Genomic DNA, 20,559 nt, shown 5'->3' with positions numbered 1-20,559 from the left:
GTTTTGACATTAGGCTTTCTTCAACTATGTTTCTCTTTTGCACAAATCCTAAAGACAAAAATTCTAGAAAAGTTCTTGTTTAATTATTTTAAGCAAATCCAAACATACAGTATATTATCCCTTCTATGAAGAACTATTTTGTCTAGTATTACCTAAAACATATAAGCTTTTAAAACTTATAAAACACACTATAAGATTGGCAAGTAGTGCACAACAGCCCTAAAGACAGTGACAAGGTAGGTATGTGATTAGAGAAGCAACTACAAAGCTAAAGAGATACAGCTCACATACAAGAAGCGTTCTTAGGAAACTTCACAAAGCTGGGAAAAATATGTGCAAATGAAGTGTTAATATCTATTTTATGTGTCAATGCATTATGGTGTGTGTCAGTGTTCCTCATTCTCATATTTATTCAGACAATAGGTAAGTTTATTACCATACCATGTAATGATGTGGTAAAAGAATGATTTATAGATACTGTCTCTTTTTTTTAATCCTGTTATATGCAATTTATATTGTACGTTTGAATATTGTAAAGTATTAGGAACAGAATTTCTGGGCTGAATTTGTCATGCAAACACCGCAACGGTGTCGGTATGAATACTTCTCTCTATTAGAGTAAAAAAAAACATATTGTTAATTGTTATTGCATAGCTTAATAGTGACCCCATTAATCAAAGGTATCAATGAATCAATGCAAAAATAATTATTTCTTGACCCCCTCAAAAAAAATAAAAATAAATTGTACCCCAAGCCCTAAAACCCCCCACAAAACAATACAACCATTGTATTTAAAGAAATTGAACACTAATTTGACACATAATGCAGGTGATTTTTTTGATATCAATGATGACTGCCATTATAAGCTCTGTTTTTAATGCAATCAAACTTTACTACATAATATAATAAAATAAATATTATATTAATATTATATTACATATATACATATGCCACGATTCAGAATTATACTACACAGAAACCATTTAGTATTGAGAGAGAACCAAATGGTAAACAGGTAATTGTGTTTTAAATAGGTAAAAGTGTATTGTAACCTAAACACGAGTGTACATATATGGGGTTTTATGGTGCCCATAATATATATATATATATATATATATATATATATATATATATATATATATATATATATATATATATATATATATATATATATATATATATCTCATAAGATGTTTATATACACCATATAATAAATATATATATATATATATATATATATATATATATATATATATATATATATATATATATATATATATATATATATGGTGTATATAAACATCTTTCTTGGATTATATAATAACTAGCCTAGATACAATTTCCTTTTTATTATTTTTTATTATTTTATTTTACAATGTATTAGCTTTTACAATTTTATATAATTGATTAATTGTAAGAACTTACGTACACACACACACACACACACACACACACACACACACACACACACACACACACACACACACACACACACACTATATATATATATATATATATATATATATATATATATATATATATATATATATATATATATATCTGAGAGAGAGAGAGAGAGAGAGAGAGAGAGAGAGAGAGAACTATTACAACGAACTGATTTACATATTAATATATAAACATAGAGTTCCTACAATGAATAATTTATATGAAATTGTTAAAAACTCGTGAATTGTATCTAGGCTAGTTATGGCAAATGATAAAACTTAGATATTTATGATTTGTGCGTTTAACACAATTCACGTTTCTTTTTCACTGAACGAGTTTGAGTGAAACTTCAGTTTTACATGTAAAGTGTGATTTCATAACCTGATGATGTCATAATGTCGCTTCTCCTGATTGGTTGGAAATGGGGCTCTGCTGAGCGCTGATTGGTCAGCAGGAGGCGCAATAGAATCGGTCAGGTAGACTCAGCCTTGTGGAGTCTAAGGATACAGTAAAGGAACACACACCTATATAGAGTTTTTGTCTATTTCTTTTATTGTAACCGGTTTCTCTTGGTTATTCTGGGAGTTTGGTGATAGTACCTGCTGAGTTTGTTCCATTGTGGATAGAAAAGTTCTGGAGGAAAGACAAAACTCCGACTTATCCACTGTGAAGTCTAAATGGAAAGAGCCACCTGCTTGGAAGAGTCGAGTGTCAGCGGGAGACGCTAAACCCAAGCGCCGTCCTCGAGATCTGACTGGATCTCTATCTAAAATCACCACGTCGGGACTTTTTTTAGGACAACCAGGAGCGCGTAGGGACAAGAAATAGTGACGGGACATGTCTTATAGGGATTCTACTCTTTAATGGAAACGTTTTCAACACGGAAGGATACATAAAATACAAGCGCATGTTGTAACAGAACCGTAAAACATGTCAGTGAACGAACTGTACACCAAGGTGAGTGTCGTGTCTGCTTTTTATTTCTTCACTTTTCCTTTATAGAAATGTCTGCATTTGGAAACTTTATCATTGCTGTCGTAGAGAAATTGCGACTGCACTTGTTACAGCTGCCTTTTTTAAATTTCAGCAGTCCGAACTATCCATAATAAAGTGTTGGAAAAAGATTTTAATAGGTTATTAATTCGGTGTGTAAGACGCAGTGTGGTTACATGTTTTACACGGTTTAAAAAAAAAAAAAAAAAAGGTTTTCCATAAACACTTCCGTAAAAATCATTGTAATTCCAGTAGGGACGCTGTGGACAGGTGCACAGGTGATGATGTTACTCTGGAGCCAGTTTCGGTGTGGTGCACGCGCAGTCACCTGCACACGCACACGCACGCGCCTGCACTTACACATGCACACGCTCATACACATTTGCTCATACAGATACGCATATGTGCATACACACGCTAATACACATCTATATGCACTCATACACATGTAAACACTCATACACATGCACACGTGCATACACACGCACATTTATATGCACTTATACACATGCTCATACACATGTAAACACTCATACACATGCTCATACACATGTAAACACTCATACACATGCTCATACACATGTAAACACTTAGACACATGTAAACACTCATACACATGCTCATACACGTAAACACTCATACACATGCTCGTACACATGGAAAACACTCACACACATGCTCATACACGTAAACACTTATTCACATGTAAACACATACACACGATCATGCACATGCTCATACACGTGTATGCACTAATGCACATACGATCATGCACATGCTCATACACATGTATATGCACTCACACATGTACACGCTTACACTCGCTCATGCATGCTCACACACACGCTCATACATGTGCACGCTCATTCTCATACACATGTACACGCACATTCACATGCACACTCACATATCCTGAGTCATGGTGCAATCAATATGAACGAACAACCGTATTTCATAAACCGATGGTTTCCTCCACTGAGTTCTTAAGCGATCGCAGAACCACAATAATTTATAATATATGAACAAATGTCGGTGGACACCTGAGCATAAGATTGGCATTTGTTTTTTGAACATCACTTTTCACATTCAGTCCCAATTTGCTGTTATAATCACCTCCAGTGTTCTGGAAAGATGTTCTAGATTTGAGAGTGTGCTTGTGATTTGTGGAGATTCATTCAGCAATAAGGTTGGTACTGAAAGGAAGGTATTGGTGTAGGGCGAGGAGGCCTGGGGTGCTGTCAGCATTCCAGTTTAATAGGGTTGAGGTCAGAGATCTATAGCAGGCCACTCAAGATCTTTTACTTCAACTGATGAAAACCATATTGTTATGGAGCTTACTGTAGGTTCTGTACATTCTATGCATTGCCATGCTGGAGCATGTTTGAAGTTTTCTAGTTTAAGTGAAAGGAAAATTGAAATGAACGGCATTAAAAGCCCACCTGTACAATTGTGTTGATGTTGTTGAATGGACACGGATCACTTTCAGAATGCTGACACTGGACACTCCTTTTAAAATTATGCTTAGATTATGTAGATCGTGTTTGTACAGTTATCCATGAATGAGCTGTTCTTATAGAAACGATAATGTCCCGGACAATAAGTGCTTTATTGGAAATTATACTACATCTCTACTACATTCTGCCCAGTCAAGATTAAAAAAATCCAACAATCCCATCGTGTACAGAAATAGAGTAGGGTATAGGGCGGAAAAAATATTTTGTTAATTTCAAGATCATTTAAAAAGATTCAATTGGTATTTAAATCATAGATTTTAATTGCGCCATGTTTTAAAGCAAGTCCCTTTGAATTAATTGTATTTTATGATGCACAAATGAAGACCAGCCGAGTTTGTAAAATAGATAATAATGACAATAAATAAATAAACAGGACACAGAGGAGCAGACAAACAGGTGTTATAAGCCCAGGAGGGGGGCGGAGCTAAACACAGGTGTGTGTTGTGCAGGTGCTTGGGATGCCCATATAAAGTCATGTTCAGTGTAGAAGACATCGTGTCTCATTGACCTGCTACCGAATAACAGTGTCCCATTAAATCATAATATCCATAATATCATAATTAAATTTATATTTAGAGTTTTTAGATCTGATAAATTTCTGGCTGTGGGTATATTGCATATTATGTGAACATCCAGATATTGAGTGAAAGATGCCATTTTCTGATTCCTGTGCTTCTGTTTCCTTAATCACGGCCCTGAATAATTGACACTTTTTTTAAATTGTTTAATAGTCACTCCAAATTAAAAAAACATTTTCCATGAACAACAGCAGGTGGACACGTGACCATTAGATTTGTATGTGCTTTTTGAATATCCACATTTATCCACACATCGTTTCCTGCTATAATATCCTCCGCCTCGAAGGATGCTGTTCCACCAGATTTCCGAGTGTGATTGTGGAGATTTGTGCGGTTATTCAGCCACAAGGGTGTTAATAAAGTCAGGTACTGATGTAGGGTGAGGAGGCCTGAGGTGCAGTTAGTCTTTCAATTCATCCCAAAGGTCAGAGCTCTATAGCAGGCCATTCAAGATCTTTTCCACTCTGGAGCTGTTCCATGCTGGACCAAGTTTGGGTCTCCTAGTTCAAGTGAAGGGGAAAGTTAATGGGAGTGCATCTAAAGACATCCTTTACAAAAGTGTTTCCACACATGAAAAGTCAAGTATCCTAATATTTTTTGTCCATAAAATGCATGTCTGCTTATTATAAATACAATATATTGTACATTTCAGGTTGCTTTAACATATCGGACGTCTTATGTAACATTTCAGAAAAATCTATTTAGACAGCTCCTTTTTGCTCATATGACAGGACCCGGAAAATGTATTAATCCATTTGTTCCTCTATTCATATATACATTTATTCTGAATGGTTGCTCTTTCACCAAACAGACTTTTATTCTTTCACTTGAAATAAATAAATGCAGCTTGTGATAGCAACAAAACTGCCCATCGAAATGAACGAACTTTGCGCAATTACAGCAGCGATGGATGTTTGTATTTAAATGTCACTACAGTCATTTGTAGGTAGCTTTTACTAAACCAAGGAAAGAACTGAGAATGTTCCACACAAGTGTTCCTCAGCGTGGTTTTGGTGTTATCTGGCGTAAAACTCCAAACACAATGTACCCAATTTGTTGTCTTCTAAACAGCAATGGCTTACACACTGTCAGAGGAAAACTCTATCCGCTCTCTACCGCATAAAATGAGCTCACATAAACCCATGAATCGTTAGTGTTCCTGCGATTGAGAGTGGAGAGAGAGATGTTTGTCGTCTCGTCAGCTTCTCTGACTCCCGTCATCAAGATTTCGAACTTGCGATCTCTTAGAAGCCTGTTCTTCTTGGTTGTTTTCCCTCTGTCTCATTCTCACTCTTGCTAGTTAGGGTTTAATGTCATGAAAGGTTATTACCTTCTTTTTCCTCTCTCTCTCTCTCTCTCTCTCTCTCTCTCTCTCTCTCTCTCTCTCTCTCTCTCACGCTCTACCTGACAAAATGTCCTCTGCATTTATGATGTGGTTATAAAGAAGTTTGGATTCATTTCTACCTGCGTTTATCACACAAACCCAGCCTCTTTGATGAGCTCTCTTTTTTTTTTTTTTTTGCCAAATAATAAAAAAAGCTCATAATCTCTATTTCTGCTGCGTTGTCCGCTGATCCAGTTCTTATTTGCTGATTAATTAGTTTTCTCATAATCTACGCTAATCCGCAGGATCCTGAAATTCGCCTCTGACCAGCTGGTTATCAGCAGCAGGTGAGGGTTATAAGATGGGATTTAAACCTAATACCTTCTGGTCTTTATGGTGGAAGGTTAAAGGAACAATCGGAGCAGAAATGGAGACTTTATTTTCTTTTTCACCATATTAATGTAGCTGATAGACCCTGTACTGCTGGAACAATTCTACTGTTGCTAACAAGTAATGAACGCTTGTAGCTACCAGTTAACCAGTTTTGTGACCTGATCTGAACTGCCTTTCTACATGTTTGCATGTTATATACCAGAGTTTAGAGAAATAAGAATATAATGGTGCAGTGGTGGTGAAGTACACCAATCACCAATCCTACACCGAAGTCAAAGTACAAATCCTCTAAATATACAGTGCGGAAAATAAGTATTTGAACACCCTGCTATTTTGCAAGTTCTCCCACTTAGAAATCATGGAGGGGTCTGAAATTGTCATCGTAGGTGCATGTCCACTGTGAGAGACATAATCTAAAAAAAAAAAAAAAAATCCAGAAATCACAATGTATGATTTTTTAACTATTTATTTGTATAATACAGCTGCAAATAAGTATTTAAACACCTGAGAAAGTCAATGTTAATATTTGGTACAGTAGCCTTTGTTTGCAATTACAGAGGTCAAACGTTCCCTGTAGATTTTCACCAGGTTTGCACACACTGCAGGAGGGATTTTGGCCCACTCCTCCACACAGATCTTCTCTAGATCAGTCAGGTTTCTGGCCTGTCGCTGAGAAACACGGAGTTTGAGCTCCTCCAAAGATTCTCTATTGGGTTTAGGTCTGAGACTGGCTAGGCCACGCCAGAACCTTGATATGCTTCTTACAGAGCCACTCCTTGGTTATCCTGGCTGTGTGCTTCGGGTCATTGTCATGTTGGAAGACCCAGCCTCGACCCATCTTTAATGCTCTAACTGAGGGAAGGAGGTTGTTCCCCAAAATCTCGCAATACATGGCCCCGGTCATCCTCTCCTTAATACAGTGCAGTCGCCCTGTCCCATGTGCAGAAAAACACCCCAAAGCATGATGCTACCACCCCCATGCTTCACAGTAGGGATGGTGTTCTTGGGATGGTACTCATCATTCTTCTTCCTCCAAACACGCTTAGTGGAATTATGACCCAAAAGTTCTATTTTGGTCTCATCTGACCACATGACTTTCTCCCATGACTCCTCTGGATCATCCAAATGGTCATTGGCAAACTTAAGACGTGCCTGGACATGTGCTGGTTTAAGCAGGGGAACCTTCCGTGCCATGCATGATTTCAAACCATGACGCCTTAGTGTATTACCAACAGTAACCTTGGAAACGGTGGTCCCAGCTCTTTTCAGGTCATTGACCAGCTCCTCCGTGTAGTTCTGGGCTGATTTCTCACCTTCCTTAGGATCATTGAGACCCCACGAGGTGAGATCTTGCATGGAGCCCCAGTCCGAGGGAGATTGACAGTCATGTTTAGCTTCTTCCATTTTCTAATGATTGCTCCAACAGTGGACCTTTTTTCACCAAGCTGCTTGGCAATGTCCCCGTAGCCCTTTCCAGCCTTGTGGAGGTGTACAATTTTGTCTCTAGTGTCTTTGGACAGCTCTTTGGTCTTGGCCATGTTAGTAGTTGGATTCTTACTGATTGTATGGGGTGGACAGGTGTCTTTATGCAGCTAACAACCTCAAACAGGTGCATCTAATTTAGGATAATAAATGTAGTGGAGGTGGACATTTTAAAGGCAGACTAACAGGTCTTTGAGGGTCAGAATTCTAGCTGATAGACAGGTGTTCAAATACTTATTTGCAGCTGTATCATACAAATAAATAGTTATCATATATTGTGATTTTAGAATTTTTTTTTTTTGATTATGTCTCTCACAGTGGACATGCACCTACGATGACAATTTCAGACCCCTCCATGATTTCTAAGTGGGAGAACTTGCAAAATAGCAGGGTGTTCAAATACTTATTTTCCTCACTGTATATTACTCCAGCAAAGGGTGTTAAAAGTAAGAGTATGCTATTAAAGCTATATTTTAATAATGAATGACATTTTTATGAGCTTAATATATTTTTACGGAGAGAATTTTTAATTGTTGTAAACACACACACACACACACACACACACACACACACACACACACACACACACAGATGCTGTCGCATTACATTACATATAACTAAAGACCCTTTTGATAAGTCAAAACCTCATCCTTTTGTGGAAGCATTGAATCTGCAGAACAGACGGCTTTGTTGGGGGGAGAGAGAAAGGGGGAGGCAGAGGAAGAAAGAAAAGCAAACTACCTCCTGAGTGGGTAAAACGACCCCCGATGCACAGCCTGGGGCAGATAAACGAATAGGTCTGAGGGGAGTGGAGATCAGAGCAAGGCGTGTGTGTGTGTGTGTGTGTGTGTGTGTGTGTGTGTGTGTGTGTGTGTGTGTGTCTTTTCCCCTCCCCAACCCCCGGCTACAGTTACCACACTCACCTCAGGCCCCACCATCAGGCCCCCGGACACTATTCCCAAAACACCACACTCGATTTAACGCTGCACTTTTAACCAGCACTGAATTAAATCCTTCCACACTCAAGAAAATCTAATAATCACAAGTGTTTTGTCTTTTCATGACGTAAATCCAGCATGATCAAGTCCTCGCTTACCGAGGCTGAAGTTCTTCATCCGAAAACGAGCCAAAAACACGAACACGAAATATTTCCATTGATCTGTTATTTTGGGAATAACAGGAGGTGTGGGAATTCCTTGAATGAATGCTTCAGCAAATCCTGCGTCAGCGTTGCACCACAGGGACTGGAAATACGCTTAAGGTGCTTGAAGCCGAGTTGTTGTGCAGGAACTGCAGGAAAATGCCTTAGTTATTGTTTATAGACTGTGCAGTATGTCAGGAATATAACACTTTTGTTTCTGACATGCTGGGAGAGGAAACTAATTAACAACAGGGTGATGTGAGGAAAAAAATTGATGATCACCTTTTGTGGCCCACCATTTCACAAGCGGTTCCAAATATTCCTCCTGAAGACCAAGTGGAAAATCTGAACGCACCGAAGTCGTACACTATAGGACATGTAGTGTAATGTTCATGAAATAGAAAAAAACCTAATAAAAATATAACTGGCAACACTTTTAGAATAGAAATGAAAATTTGTAATGTAATAAATGATAAATGTAAATAATAAATTATTGTATTAAAATAAAAATTCCAATATAATTTACAATAAAATAAAAAAATTGAATGGGTTGGAGTGGAAGATCTTGAATGGCCTGCTCTAGAGCTTTGACCTCAACCCTATTAAACACCTTTGGGAAGAATTGGAACGCTGACTGCAAACTACATCAGTGCCTGACTTGACTAAAACCTTTGTGGCTGAATGAACACAAACCTCCACAAACACACTCCAAAATCTAATGGAATACCCTCGCAGAAGAGTGGAAGTTATGATCACTGCAAAAGGGAATTGTGGACCACAAAATGGTCAGGTTTCCACAAACTTTTGTCTATAGAATGTATATAAAAAAATGGAATATCGACTCTACCTATCAGTTCAGGAAATGAGTAGTGCAGTGAGGGGAATAAATAAATATTTGACATAATTTTCCCGTAAATAAATTGCTCCTCATGCCTTTAAGAAAATCGTGTACCTCGGCGTTTATTGACCCTAGACGTTCTAGACTCCATTACAAATTGTGAAAGGTCACGTCCTGTGAAGGTCAGAGTACATTCAACGAGGAGCTACAGATGGGAATTAGTGCACAAGCAGCACTTCCTTGTCAGGGCGCTTATACCAAGTTTCACCAGCAAGTTATTCCTGGATAGAGAGACACACCCTGGCTCTTTCAACATGGAGTTATCGTGGTTCACGCTGTGCTGGGTGTGGCCCGAGGAGTATTTAGTGTCCGTCGTATTTCCAACCTACAGCACAGATCTTCAAACACAAAAAACAACCTCTACCACCTTCTCCTCATCTAATAGTATTCCAGACTCTATTTAGAAACCAGGACATGACTATGACAAAAATATTTTGATAGTAAGATTACCAGCTGGTATCCGAACACAGCAGCAGCAGTTCACAGACAATAAAACCCCCACAAAAGACCAGTAAAACAAGTTTGCATGCCATCAACTGCTTTTCTTCTACTTTATTTATGATACAAGTCACCATGTTTTGTTGCGAATTCACAATAGCATTTTTTTTTTGTTTTTCCACAAAAGCAAATGAGTTATTTAAAGCTACGTAGGATGCGTTTCGGTTTGCGTCAATAGAGAGAAACTCCTTTCGAATGCGATGCCCCTGACTGAAGGACTAGTTAGTGACGCTGGGAGTCACCTGATGATTTTTTTCCATCAATATGTGTTTTTTCCCCAAACTGTTACCACAACATTGAAAGCGCACAACCGGGTCTTTGATGCCTTCCCTTGAACTAGGAGACCCAAAACCTGTTCCAGCATGGCAGTGATCTTGAGCACAAATCCAGCTCATTAAGATATGGGCTGGAATGGAAGGTCTTTCATGGCCTGGTTTAGAGCTCTGACCACATCTTTTTAAATGACTTTACTAACACTTAAGTGACTGAATGAGTGCAAATCTCAACACTCCAGAATCAAATGGAACTTCTTCCCAGAAGAGTGGTGGTTATTATAATAGCGAACAGGGAATAAGTCAAGTTTATTTCTAAAGCGCTTTTCACAACGGACATTGTCTCAAAGCAGCTTATAGAATTTAAGTGTTAAGGTGAGCAATATGTGTTTATCCCTGTTGAGCAGCCATGGCGACTGTGGCAAGGAAAAACTCCCTTAGATGTTATGAGGAAGAAACCTTGAGAGAAACCAGACTTAAAAAGGGAACCCATCCTCATTTGGGTGATATCAAGAATGTGATTATAGTCTTTAAAACAATACAAAACACCGGAGTGCGGTAACTAACATGAATGTACGATTATAAGTAAATGTCCTTTCTACAGTCTTATACAGTCACAATAAATGTGGAATGGACATACAGATTCAAAAAGGAAAAATCTCATGGTCAGGTGTCCACAAACGATTGTCCATATATTTTTACCCTTGTGTCCTACACCTTTAATATGAATTCTAGGCATGCACTGATATTTATACTGAAATATATCTCTATACAAAATCTCTATAATACAATAAAAATCTAATTATTAGGTCACAGACTGAGAACACCATCAGTCTAAAAACTTTGTTAGGAGGGAATATGGACAGAAACAGTCATGTAAGTTTTTCTGAAGGAGATAAAGCTTTAGTCATTGTTTGAATATCACCAGTGAAACTTTGCTCCATCAGCTAGGTTCTAGAACAGAGAAGAGTCTTCAAGCATGTTTTCCCTGTACCTTGAGAGATGGTGGACGCAGTCGAGCAGGTCAGAGGTTACTGGATGAGAGCGGTGTTGCTTAGATTTTGGCTTTGATATCAGTTTCTGCTGAAACTACATTAAATATGCAATGAAAGGTTTGCATCAAAACTTACAAAAGGTTTCTAATGTGATTTCCTCACACACTGAAAGTCAACCTTAAAGCAAAAGTAATGACACTGTACACTGTACCTTTACTTGAGTACAATATCACTCCAGTTAAAGTCCTCCTGAGCAGCATATATACTTGGGGAGAACTATAGGGTTTACATTTGTGGCCTTGCAACAAGTTCTCATGGAGCACATTTACATCTCCAGCATTTGGCAGATAGTCTTATCCAGAGCAACTTACTGTATAGTGATCTCATGTATATCTGAGCAGTTGAGTGTTTTGCTCAAGGGTCAACAGTGGCAGCCTGGATTTAAACTCATGACCTTCCAATTCAAAGTCCAACACGCTACCACTGAGCTCACACTTCCCTATAACACAGTTTATACAGTATATTCACTCAAACATAGAGCGGAACAGCATGTTTTCTTTTCTGTAGTGTCGCTGATTACAAAGTAAAATATTACTCATACAGTAATAAAGTCCAGATACTTGTACATGTAAAACAGACCAGTAAAAGAGATGGTTCAGGCAAGATAAAACTTATAATAATACATTTATTTGTTTATAAGTGCTTTACATGACACACTCAAGGACACCTTACATACAAAAAAAACAACTATACAACCAAATACAATGTGAGTAATATGCATGCCTGAAAAGATGCGTTTTCAAACGAGGAAATTAATTCCACAGGTATGAGGCAGCGTAGCTTAAAGCTCGAGATCCCAAAGATGCCAAACATATACGAGGACAAAGAACTAAAGTCTAGTCATTAGAACTACATAGTAGCGAAATGTCCTGACAAGAACACATATAGCCAGATGAAGTATGAGCTAGAAATGTATGTCTCCTGAATTTTTGGAAAAATGATCAATTTAATCCATTTTTGAATAAAGCTGTAACAAAATGTGAATAAAGTGAAGCGCTGTGAATACTTTCCGGATGCACCGTATGGCTGGAAATGTCAGGAATCCCAATGCGTTTGTCCCTATAGTGTGTGTGTGTGTGTGTGTGTGTGTGTGTGTGTGTGTGTGTGTGTGTGTGTGTGTGTGTGTGTGTGTGAGAGAGAGAAATAGAATTACCTGCTTTACTATGATACTTAAGTAGTGCAATGATATAGAACGGTGATCAGACTGACTAGAACTTCCTGTGCATTCACTTGTTTGATTGTACACTTTCCAGCCAAACAAAATAGAGCGTTCAGACAACCCATTTAGTTCCAGTTCATCGGTCGGACAAGAACCATTCCAAAAGTGCTGATGTTCGGAACATTTCTCTGCATCGAGTACAATTCAAAATCACGTTGAAACCGTTATTACATATACATCAAGCTGCCAGTCAGTGTGTATTTCTACTCGACCGAACAAAAATCAACAAATATTTCACCTGTGTCATGACAAGCGACCTTTATACAGACGGTCCTCGGGTTACGATGGTCCGACTTTACGTTTTTTTCGATCTTAAGATAGCGATAAGGCAACTGTTTTAAAATAAAATAAATTTTAATAAAGCCACTGCTACGTTCATATATAGCGTCTAGTTTATACATTACCTTAGTGTAAATCGCTCCGTTTTGCTGAATTACGCAGTGTAATTTGTTAGATTATTACCAAGCTGCAGTATAATACCCCATACTGATCATTCTTAAAGACTCTAGGTCATGCTAGGCCATGTCTCGAAATATTTTCAAGTTACGGTGGTGCCCCCAGAACGCATCTCCGTCGTAACTTTGGGGACTAGCTATTTATATTTTAGTGCTAGAGCTGTTATAAAAGCGTAGAAATATTAATATTAAGCACAGTAGTAGTGTGAATGTATGTGAAAGTGAGTAAATAGTGTAAAATTGGGTTCGACGGAAAAGTTTGCTGAGGCGTGTATTTGTTTTATTTGTATTATTTTTTTTGACTACTGATTTTAAAGATCAAATTGAGTTCTGGTTAAACAGCTCTGGTTAAAGATGATGTCGTCTGCATTTGTTTATGCTGGTTGTGTGTACGCTTTTCAACCACAAAGGACTTTTTTTAGAATGTCAGCAAATGTATTTATTTATGTCATACAAAAGGTGAAACCAAGGTCACCCTTTGCGCAGTTATCGACTTAAAATCGGACGTGAGATCTTTAAATCATCCGTTTCGATGCTTTTATTTTGACGCTAAACCCAATTTTTGATCTATTCTGTAACTAATTTGAATGAAGCTGAAATTGTGACTATCAGAAGCATATACATGTGTAAATGAACGATCTGTTGTTTTGTTACTTCGCCAGCTAGTGTGCAGGAAATGTGGTTCAAAGTGGTTTTCTGTGATCCTGATAGAATATTATTATTATTATTATATTTTTTTTGTGCCAAGCCTGACGTGTGTCATCGGAATATTTTAACAAACCACAACAAGGCTGTATGCGTGTTCGACGGTAATATGGATTGGGAAAAGGATGAAGTGGATATTATTCGTAGTTTGAATTTGTTTCGAGGATGTGGCTGTGCTGTGCTGTGCTGTGCGCTGTGCTGTGCTGTGCTGTGCTGTGCTGTGCGCTGTGCTGTGCTGTGCTGCGCTGTGCTGTGCTGCGCTGTGCTGTGCTGCGCTGCGCTGCGCTGCGCTGTGCTGTGCTGCGCTGTGCTGCGCTGTGCTGTGCTGTGCTGGTACAGTATCTAGGTTTAGGGTAAAGGGTTAGGGAGTTTTGAAAAAAACTCTCCTGGTGCAGTTTCGAGAATGTATTTTACAAAGCAAATAAGCTGATGCCCTCACTGAGGGCAATTTGCATGTAACATGGTGTAATATACACACAGGGTAATATAGGTGTTGCCTAGCTCTTATTTTAACTTGCCCAGTTTCGTCTTCAGAACTTCATACCTACGTGCTTTGGAAAGCTCGATGCTTTTTAGGACACTAGATCTGGAAATTCACGATAAGCCCAAATTTCCAAACTTTCTTCTCGAAACATTCAAGGAGTAATTCTTTTTTGTTTGTTTTTTTTTTATAATTTTTTTTTTCTTTTTTTCAAAGCAGAAATATATAAGAAATATCGCTGAATTGCAATAATCATCACCATTTAAAGTTTCTCAGAAGGCGGCGACAAGCTCAGAAGAGCTCATTTCACTATTCGACCTGTTCTCACTTCCTCCTCCTGTTCAGCATTTCCTTAAAAGGAAACGCTCATTTGATTATCTTCACTCAAACAATGTAGTAGGAGAGAGAGAGAGCACTTAAAACATAAAAAAAGGACACGAAGAGAACACGTCCAGATGGAACCGAGAGCCAAACTAGAATGTAATTACATGGAACCAAGTGATTAAGCGTGACCTGAACTCTATTGTAAAAATGAACCTTGAAACATCACAAATGGAAACTTTTGGATAACGATTTTTTTTGGTTTTTTTTTTGTTCAGTAAATGGATTAGTGAAGGAAAAAAGAAGTAGGTGTTGAACAGTGTCGGTGTTGGATGAGTACAGCGATGGCGTGCACGTCTGTCAAAGGATAATCCATTAATCAGATTGAATCTGGCTTATAAATAAGGTTGGGCCAGATGTTGTTTTCTATAATATAATGTAAAACAACTTGCGAGCGTCTCATCTAGGGCTCATTTATTGGTATTATCACAGTGAAAGCCAATCGTCTGCTGAAAAGATGCAGGTGGCTGGTTTTTAACCCGTGTCGGAGGAAGCCCGCCAGCCTTCGTGCTGGTTAAGGAGCTCATTTGCTAATGAAATTGCTGCCCATATTTTACTACTGCATCAAAATATATCAAGGCCTTTTCATGATTGACGTATCAAATTTACAATGTATATACGCGTATTTATATTTAAAAAAAATAAAAAAAATAAAAAAAAAGCACTGATCCTTTTGTCAACAATCTGAAGTGGTTAAGGCTCTGGGTTACTGATCAGAAGGTCAGGGGTTCAAGCCCCAGTATCGCCAAGCTGCCACTCATGGGCCCTTGAGCGAGGCCCTTAACCCTCTCTGCTCCAGGGGTGCAGTATCATAGCTGATCCTGCACTCTGACCCCCAGCTTCCTAACAAGGGATATGCAAAGGAAGAATTTCACTGTGCTGCAATGTGCATGTGACAAATGACTCAAAGCTTTTCTTCAAGCTGACTGATTTGCCTACTTACCAAATACGGACAAAAGTACTTAGACACTTGACATTTTCAGCCATTTATGTTTCTTCCTCAAACAGTTTATACCAATTTAGTGGCATACAATTTCACAGTTCTCACAGTTTCCGACATGACAATACCCGAGTGCAGACAGTTTTATGAAGATATGGTTTACCTCTGGGATTTTTTTATTTATTTATGAATGTAATTGCACTCTTGGTGTCACCTAAATACCATCTAAAGGAGTTTTTTGCTCATTGGGGATAAATACACATAGTTCACCTATTCAGATTTTTATTCTAGAGTTATTACGTTCTGTAAAGCTGCTTTAAGTCAATGTCCATTATAAAAAGCACAATAGAGATAAACTTGAATCATATTGAATTGGATCGAACTTGAATAAACTGGAATGCTGACTGCGTCCCAGGCTTCCACAAACTACATCAGTATGTGACTTGTGGTTGAACGAGCACAAATCTCTACAAACACACTTTAAAATCTAGTGGAACATCTTCCCAGAAGAGTGGAGGTTATTGTAACAGCAAACAGGGACTAAATGAAGAATGGTATGTTCAAAAAAGCACATAGAAATCTTGTGTTCAGGTCCACCAACGTTTTACACTTAGACAGCAGCTGCAGGTTACACAAACAGTAGTGGGAGGGGGGAGAAAAAAATTAATAATAATAATAATAAAAAATAAATTTTAAAAAATTTTAAATTATAAAAAACAAAAATAATAAATACAAATAAGCAGAATGTAAGTAAAGAGTTTTAACTTAAATAAATAAATGATAAATAAATAAATAAATACGATATTGACAGATGATGCTACATACAAATTTTTTTTTAATTATAATCATTAATTCAAAAATATTACATTATACATTATAGTACATATGATCTCCAATGTAGATAAATTAGAAAAAATCCACTTCGTGTGTGGATCGAAAAAAAAGGTGTATTTTTTAGTCATGTGACCCAGTGAAATGTTTTTACTGCAGTATATGAACGTGACCCTTTTCAGATTTTTTAATAAACAACTTTTTCAAATATATTTAGTGTAGACAGAGCATTTAAAAGCTTTTTTCTTTTTTCTTTCATGATTAATTAGGAGACAAAAAAAAAAAGGCAAGGGAGCAGGATTGGATAAATCAGTAGCCCAGGTGCCAGGACAAACATATTTTGGGATTGGAGTATTTTTTTTATATATTTGTATTTGAGTGCAGCACAAAGCTGTCCTATGCCTCCCTGTTAGCAGAAAACACACTGCAAGCGGTAACTTGAGCTAATATTCGATGTGCTCGTTAATAGAATGAAATTGAAAAAAGGTTTATTTCTATTCTTTTGTTTCTCTCGATACAATAAAGAAGGCTTTAGGTGTGTGAAAACCGAGACGACTCTCTAAATGGCTGCTTCTGTGACTAACAGTGTGTTCATCTGTTTTGATGTGTTCGGTGCGAAGATAACGTGTCTATTGTGAAAGACTTTGAGTGATTGTGGAGTTATAAAAGCACTCACCTCATCTATTAAGTGATGCAGTAATGCGGAGATCAAAGTCAACGGATAAGGATATTTCGCATGCTTAATATTAACACACCAGATACTGCACGACTTTAGAAATGACAGCAAAGTAGGGTTTATAGGAACCAGACGAAGGCACAAGTCAGGAGCTGCTTGCTGGCCGTCGCAGGTGCATTCATTGTTACTGAAGAGTTCGAATCGATTATTGGGTTTTCGGCTGATGAGTATCACGACATCAGTTGTGCAACTTTCTGGTTTTCCTCCTACACACTGACATGGTCCCGCTTTAAATTCCTGCCTGCTGCGGTTCAAGGTTTAAAACCATCCCATCATTTACATCACTACAAGTGAGTCATTTCAACCGAAAGGAGATGAGCACATGTATGAACAAGGTGGAGGTGATTTTATATAAGGTATTATTATAAGTCAAATGCAGAAGTCTGTGTACATTTCATTCGTTACATAATAACCCGATAGTCACATAACGTATTTGAATTATTTAGAGTGTTATTAGTAATAATATAATTAATAATACAATATTTTCATTATTATTATAACCTGATGCTCGCAAGTCACAACAGAACAGATCCAGTGCGACTGTCCCGAAGTTACAAACAATCAGTTTACACAATAGCATTTAATTAAACTACACGCATCACTGTTTAACTTCCATCCCACAAAAGCTCAGCTTTATAATAACATCCAGGTACAGTTTTCTTTGTTGTGTTTAATACAAAATGCTCCCATGCCTTGTCTTTAATATAAAATGCTCCCATGCTTTGGATTACACTTTTTTTTTTCCATTTTTAACGACTGTGTCACTATCTATTGTTAAAAGTAGCATGAAACTCAAGTACCTTTTTGCCTTTTGAAAGTTTTACCTCAAGCAGAAGTGCATCAGCTCTTATCCTTATTGTGTAAAGTAGATATACCCACAGCTCATCTGCACCGCATTCTCAAACATCCTTTTGCAAAATGGATAAAGTAACGTCTGCTTGAGGTTTTATAGTGCTGACTCTGGAGCTCTCGGTCTCAGAGCTGTCTGATTGCTAGTAAAAGTTTTATGTTCACTGACTTGCCAGATTCACTCTTTACCTGTATCATTTCTGAAATGTCTACACTATTCCACATATATCAATATCTGTAGTTATTCTATCAAGAACTATAGGCCTATATCTATCTGTAACGATAGAAAAGGCTTTGAATTGATATCTAATGATTCGAATATTCTACAAGCATCTGTGGCAGCAGCGCAATTTTTGAAAGCATTTCGAAAGCTTTTCTCACCAATTCACTCATTAATCTACACTTAGTACTTCATAAAGTCAAAGAAAGAACAGAATGCTAGATGTCTGTAAAAAAAAAAAAATGTAATTGAATAAACTGAACTGAAATATCACACATACGTAAGTATTCAGAAGCTTTAATCAGTACTTAGTTGAAGCAACTTTTGTTTTTGGTTATGACACAGCATGTTTTACACACCAGGAACAGGGGATTTTCTGCCGTTCTTCATAGCAAATCCACTCGGGCAGGTTGGCTCTTTCCAGAAATGATCAATATCACTCTAGAATATTTCCAGAAGGGTCCCTTAGTCACTCTTAATAGTGTTCTCTTTGCTGTGTGCTTAGGATCGTTAGCATGTAGGTATTGAACCTTTGGCCCAATATAATGTCCTGAGCGCCATTGAACAGGTTTTTATTCAGGATATTTCTGTAATTTGGTCCGTTCAGTTTTCACTCAACCCTGACCAGTTGTCTATTATCATGCTTCACTGTTGAGATGGTTTTGGGGCAGGTGATGAGCCTGGTTTCCTCCAGTCATAACGTTTAGTATTGAGGCCAAAAAGTTCAATCTTAGTTTTGTCAGACCAGAGATTTTTGTTTCATCCAGTCCTTCAGTGTGCTTTCATGGGAACCAAGGAAATGCTTTAGTCTGGCCACATTATCATTAAGCCCTAGATTGGTGGAGGGAGTGATGTTTGTCCTTCTGGAACTTCATTCCATCTCCACATAGGATCTCTAAAGCTCAGTCAGAGTGACAATCGGGTTCTTATGCTCAGTTTGGCCAGGCGACCAGCTCTTGGCGTCCTGGTTGTGACACTTCCATTTAAGAATTATGAAGGACACTGTGCTCTTGGGAGTTTTCAGTTTAGATCTGTTCCTTGCAACAATCCTGTCTCTGAGGTCTTCAGACATGTCCTTTGACCTCATGGCATGGCTTTTTCATTGTCAGCTGTGGGGCCTTCTATAGAGAATTGTGTACATTTCCAGATCATGTCCACTCAGATGGTTTCACAGGTAGACAGAAGACAAGAGAATTGGGAGGCACCTGAGCTTATTTTCAGGTGTTGTTGCAAAGGGCACATATTTCATTTTTTTCTTATTTTTAAAAATGTAAATGTATCATCATTATAAAGAATTGAGTTTAGATTTATTTGAATGATTGAAGTACCAGGATACAACATAACAAATTTGAAATAAGTGAATGCTTACCGAATGCACTGCATGTAAACTAAATAATTATGAACAATCTTAGAGGACATTTAGTGAAAGAACTGTTTAGAGTGTGGAGATTTATAATGTGTATTTTAATACGTTTACATTTTTAATTCAACAGTTGTAGTTCAGTGTGGGATTGAGAACAAATAATGCGCCCTACAGCATGCTATACGGTTTTCTCTATAGAGGAATAATCTGTTATCAATGGAAAAAAAAAAATCTAATGACCTGCACATGTAATCATTCTGTTCCAGAAGACAAGGCCAGTGATTTGTCCACCTCTAAAATCTCTATTTAATTGCAAGTTGTAAATCAGATCCACTTATGCTTTGTGCTGTTTTGAATGTGGCCTTGACTCCACACTGGGACCTGTTAAAGCTGATAGTGATACCACTAGAATTTTTGCTTGTAAAGGTCGAGGGTTGTTTTACTGTTAAGAGTGCAGCTCTGGGAGCAGATAACTCTGTGTGTGTGTGTGTGTGTGTGTGTGTGTGTGTGTGTGTGTGTGTGTGTGTGTGTGTGTGTGTGTGTGTTGCATGCTATTGTCCACATTTTACCCTATTTTTGGAATATTTGGTGTGACCTCGGAGAGAGAGTGGTGTGTAGTGTGGTGTGTAAAAGTGTAAGGTTGGTGTGTAAGGGTGTAATAGTGGTGTGTAAGGGTGTTGGAACGGATGCCTCAGTGTTCGGCCTTTTTTTATTTTATACTCTGAAATCCCAGAAAGCTGATGGCATTTATTAGAATTTTTATTACATTAAGCTACTTATTATTT

The 20,559-nt window shown here is 37.8% G+C and overlaps 1 protein-coding gene across 3 annotated transcripts in view; it reads left to right on the top strand.

Annotated features, from left to right (window-relative positions):
- myo5b (myosin VB) overlaps positions 1-20,559 on the top strand; it is a 69,279-nt gene that overhangs the window by 328 nt on the left and 48,392 nt on the right. Inside the window, exon 1 of one of the 3 annotated variants that reach the window (XM_046867222.1) lies at positions 1,932-2,403. The exons of the other annotated variants lie outside the window; for them this stretch is intronic. Coding sequence (XP_046723178.1) covers positions 2,377-2,403 — 27 coding nt within the window. The 5' untranslated portion in view covers positions 1,932-2,376. Of the gene's footprint in view, positions 1-1,931; positions 2,404-20,559 lie in introns of those variants that run through there. 3 annotated transcript variants of the gene reach the window in all.

This window comes from Silurus meridionalis, chromosome 15 (genome assembly GCF_014805685.1).
Source record: "Silurus meridionalis isolate SWU-2019-XX chromosome 15, ASM1480568v1, whole genome shotgun sequence".
Taxonomy (NCBI): Eukaryota; Metazoa; Chordata; class Actinopteri; order Siluriformes; family Siluridae; genus Silurus; species Silurus meridionalis.
The sequence above is the reverse complement of the archived record's forward strand: the minus strand, read 5'-3'. Positions and strand labels throughout refer to the sequence as shown.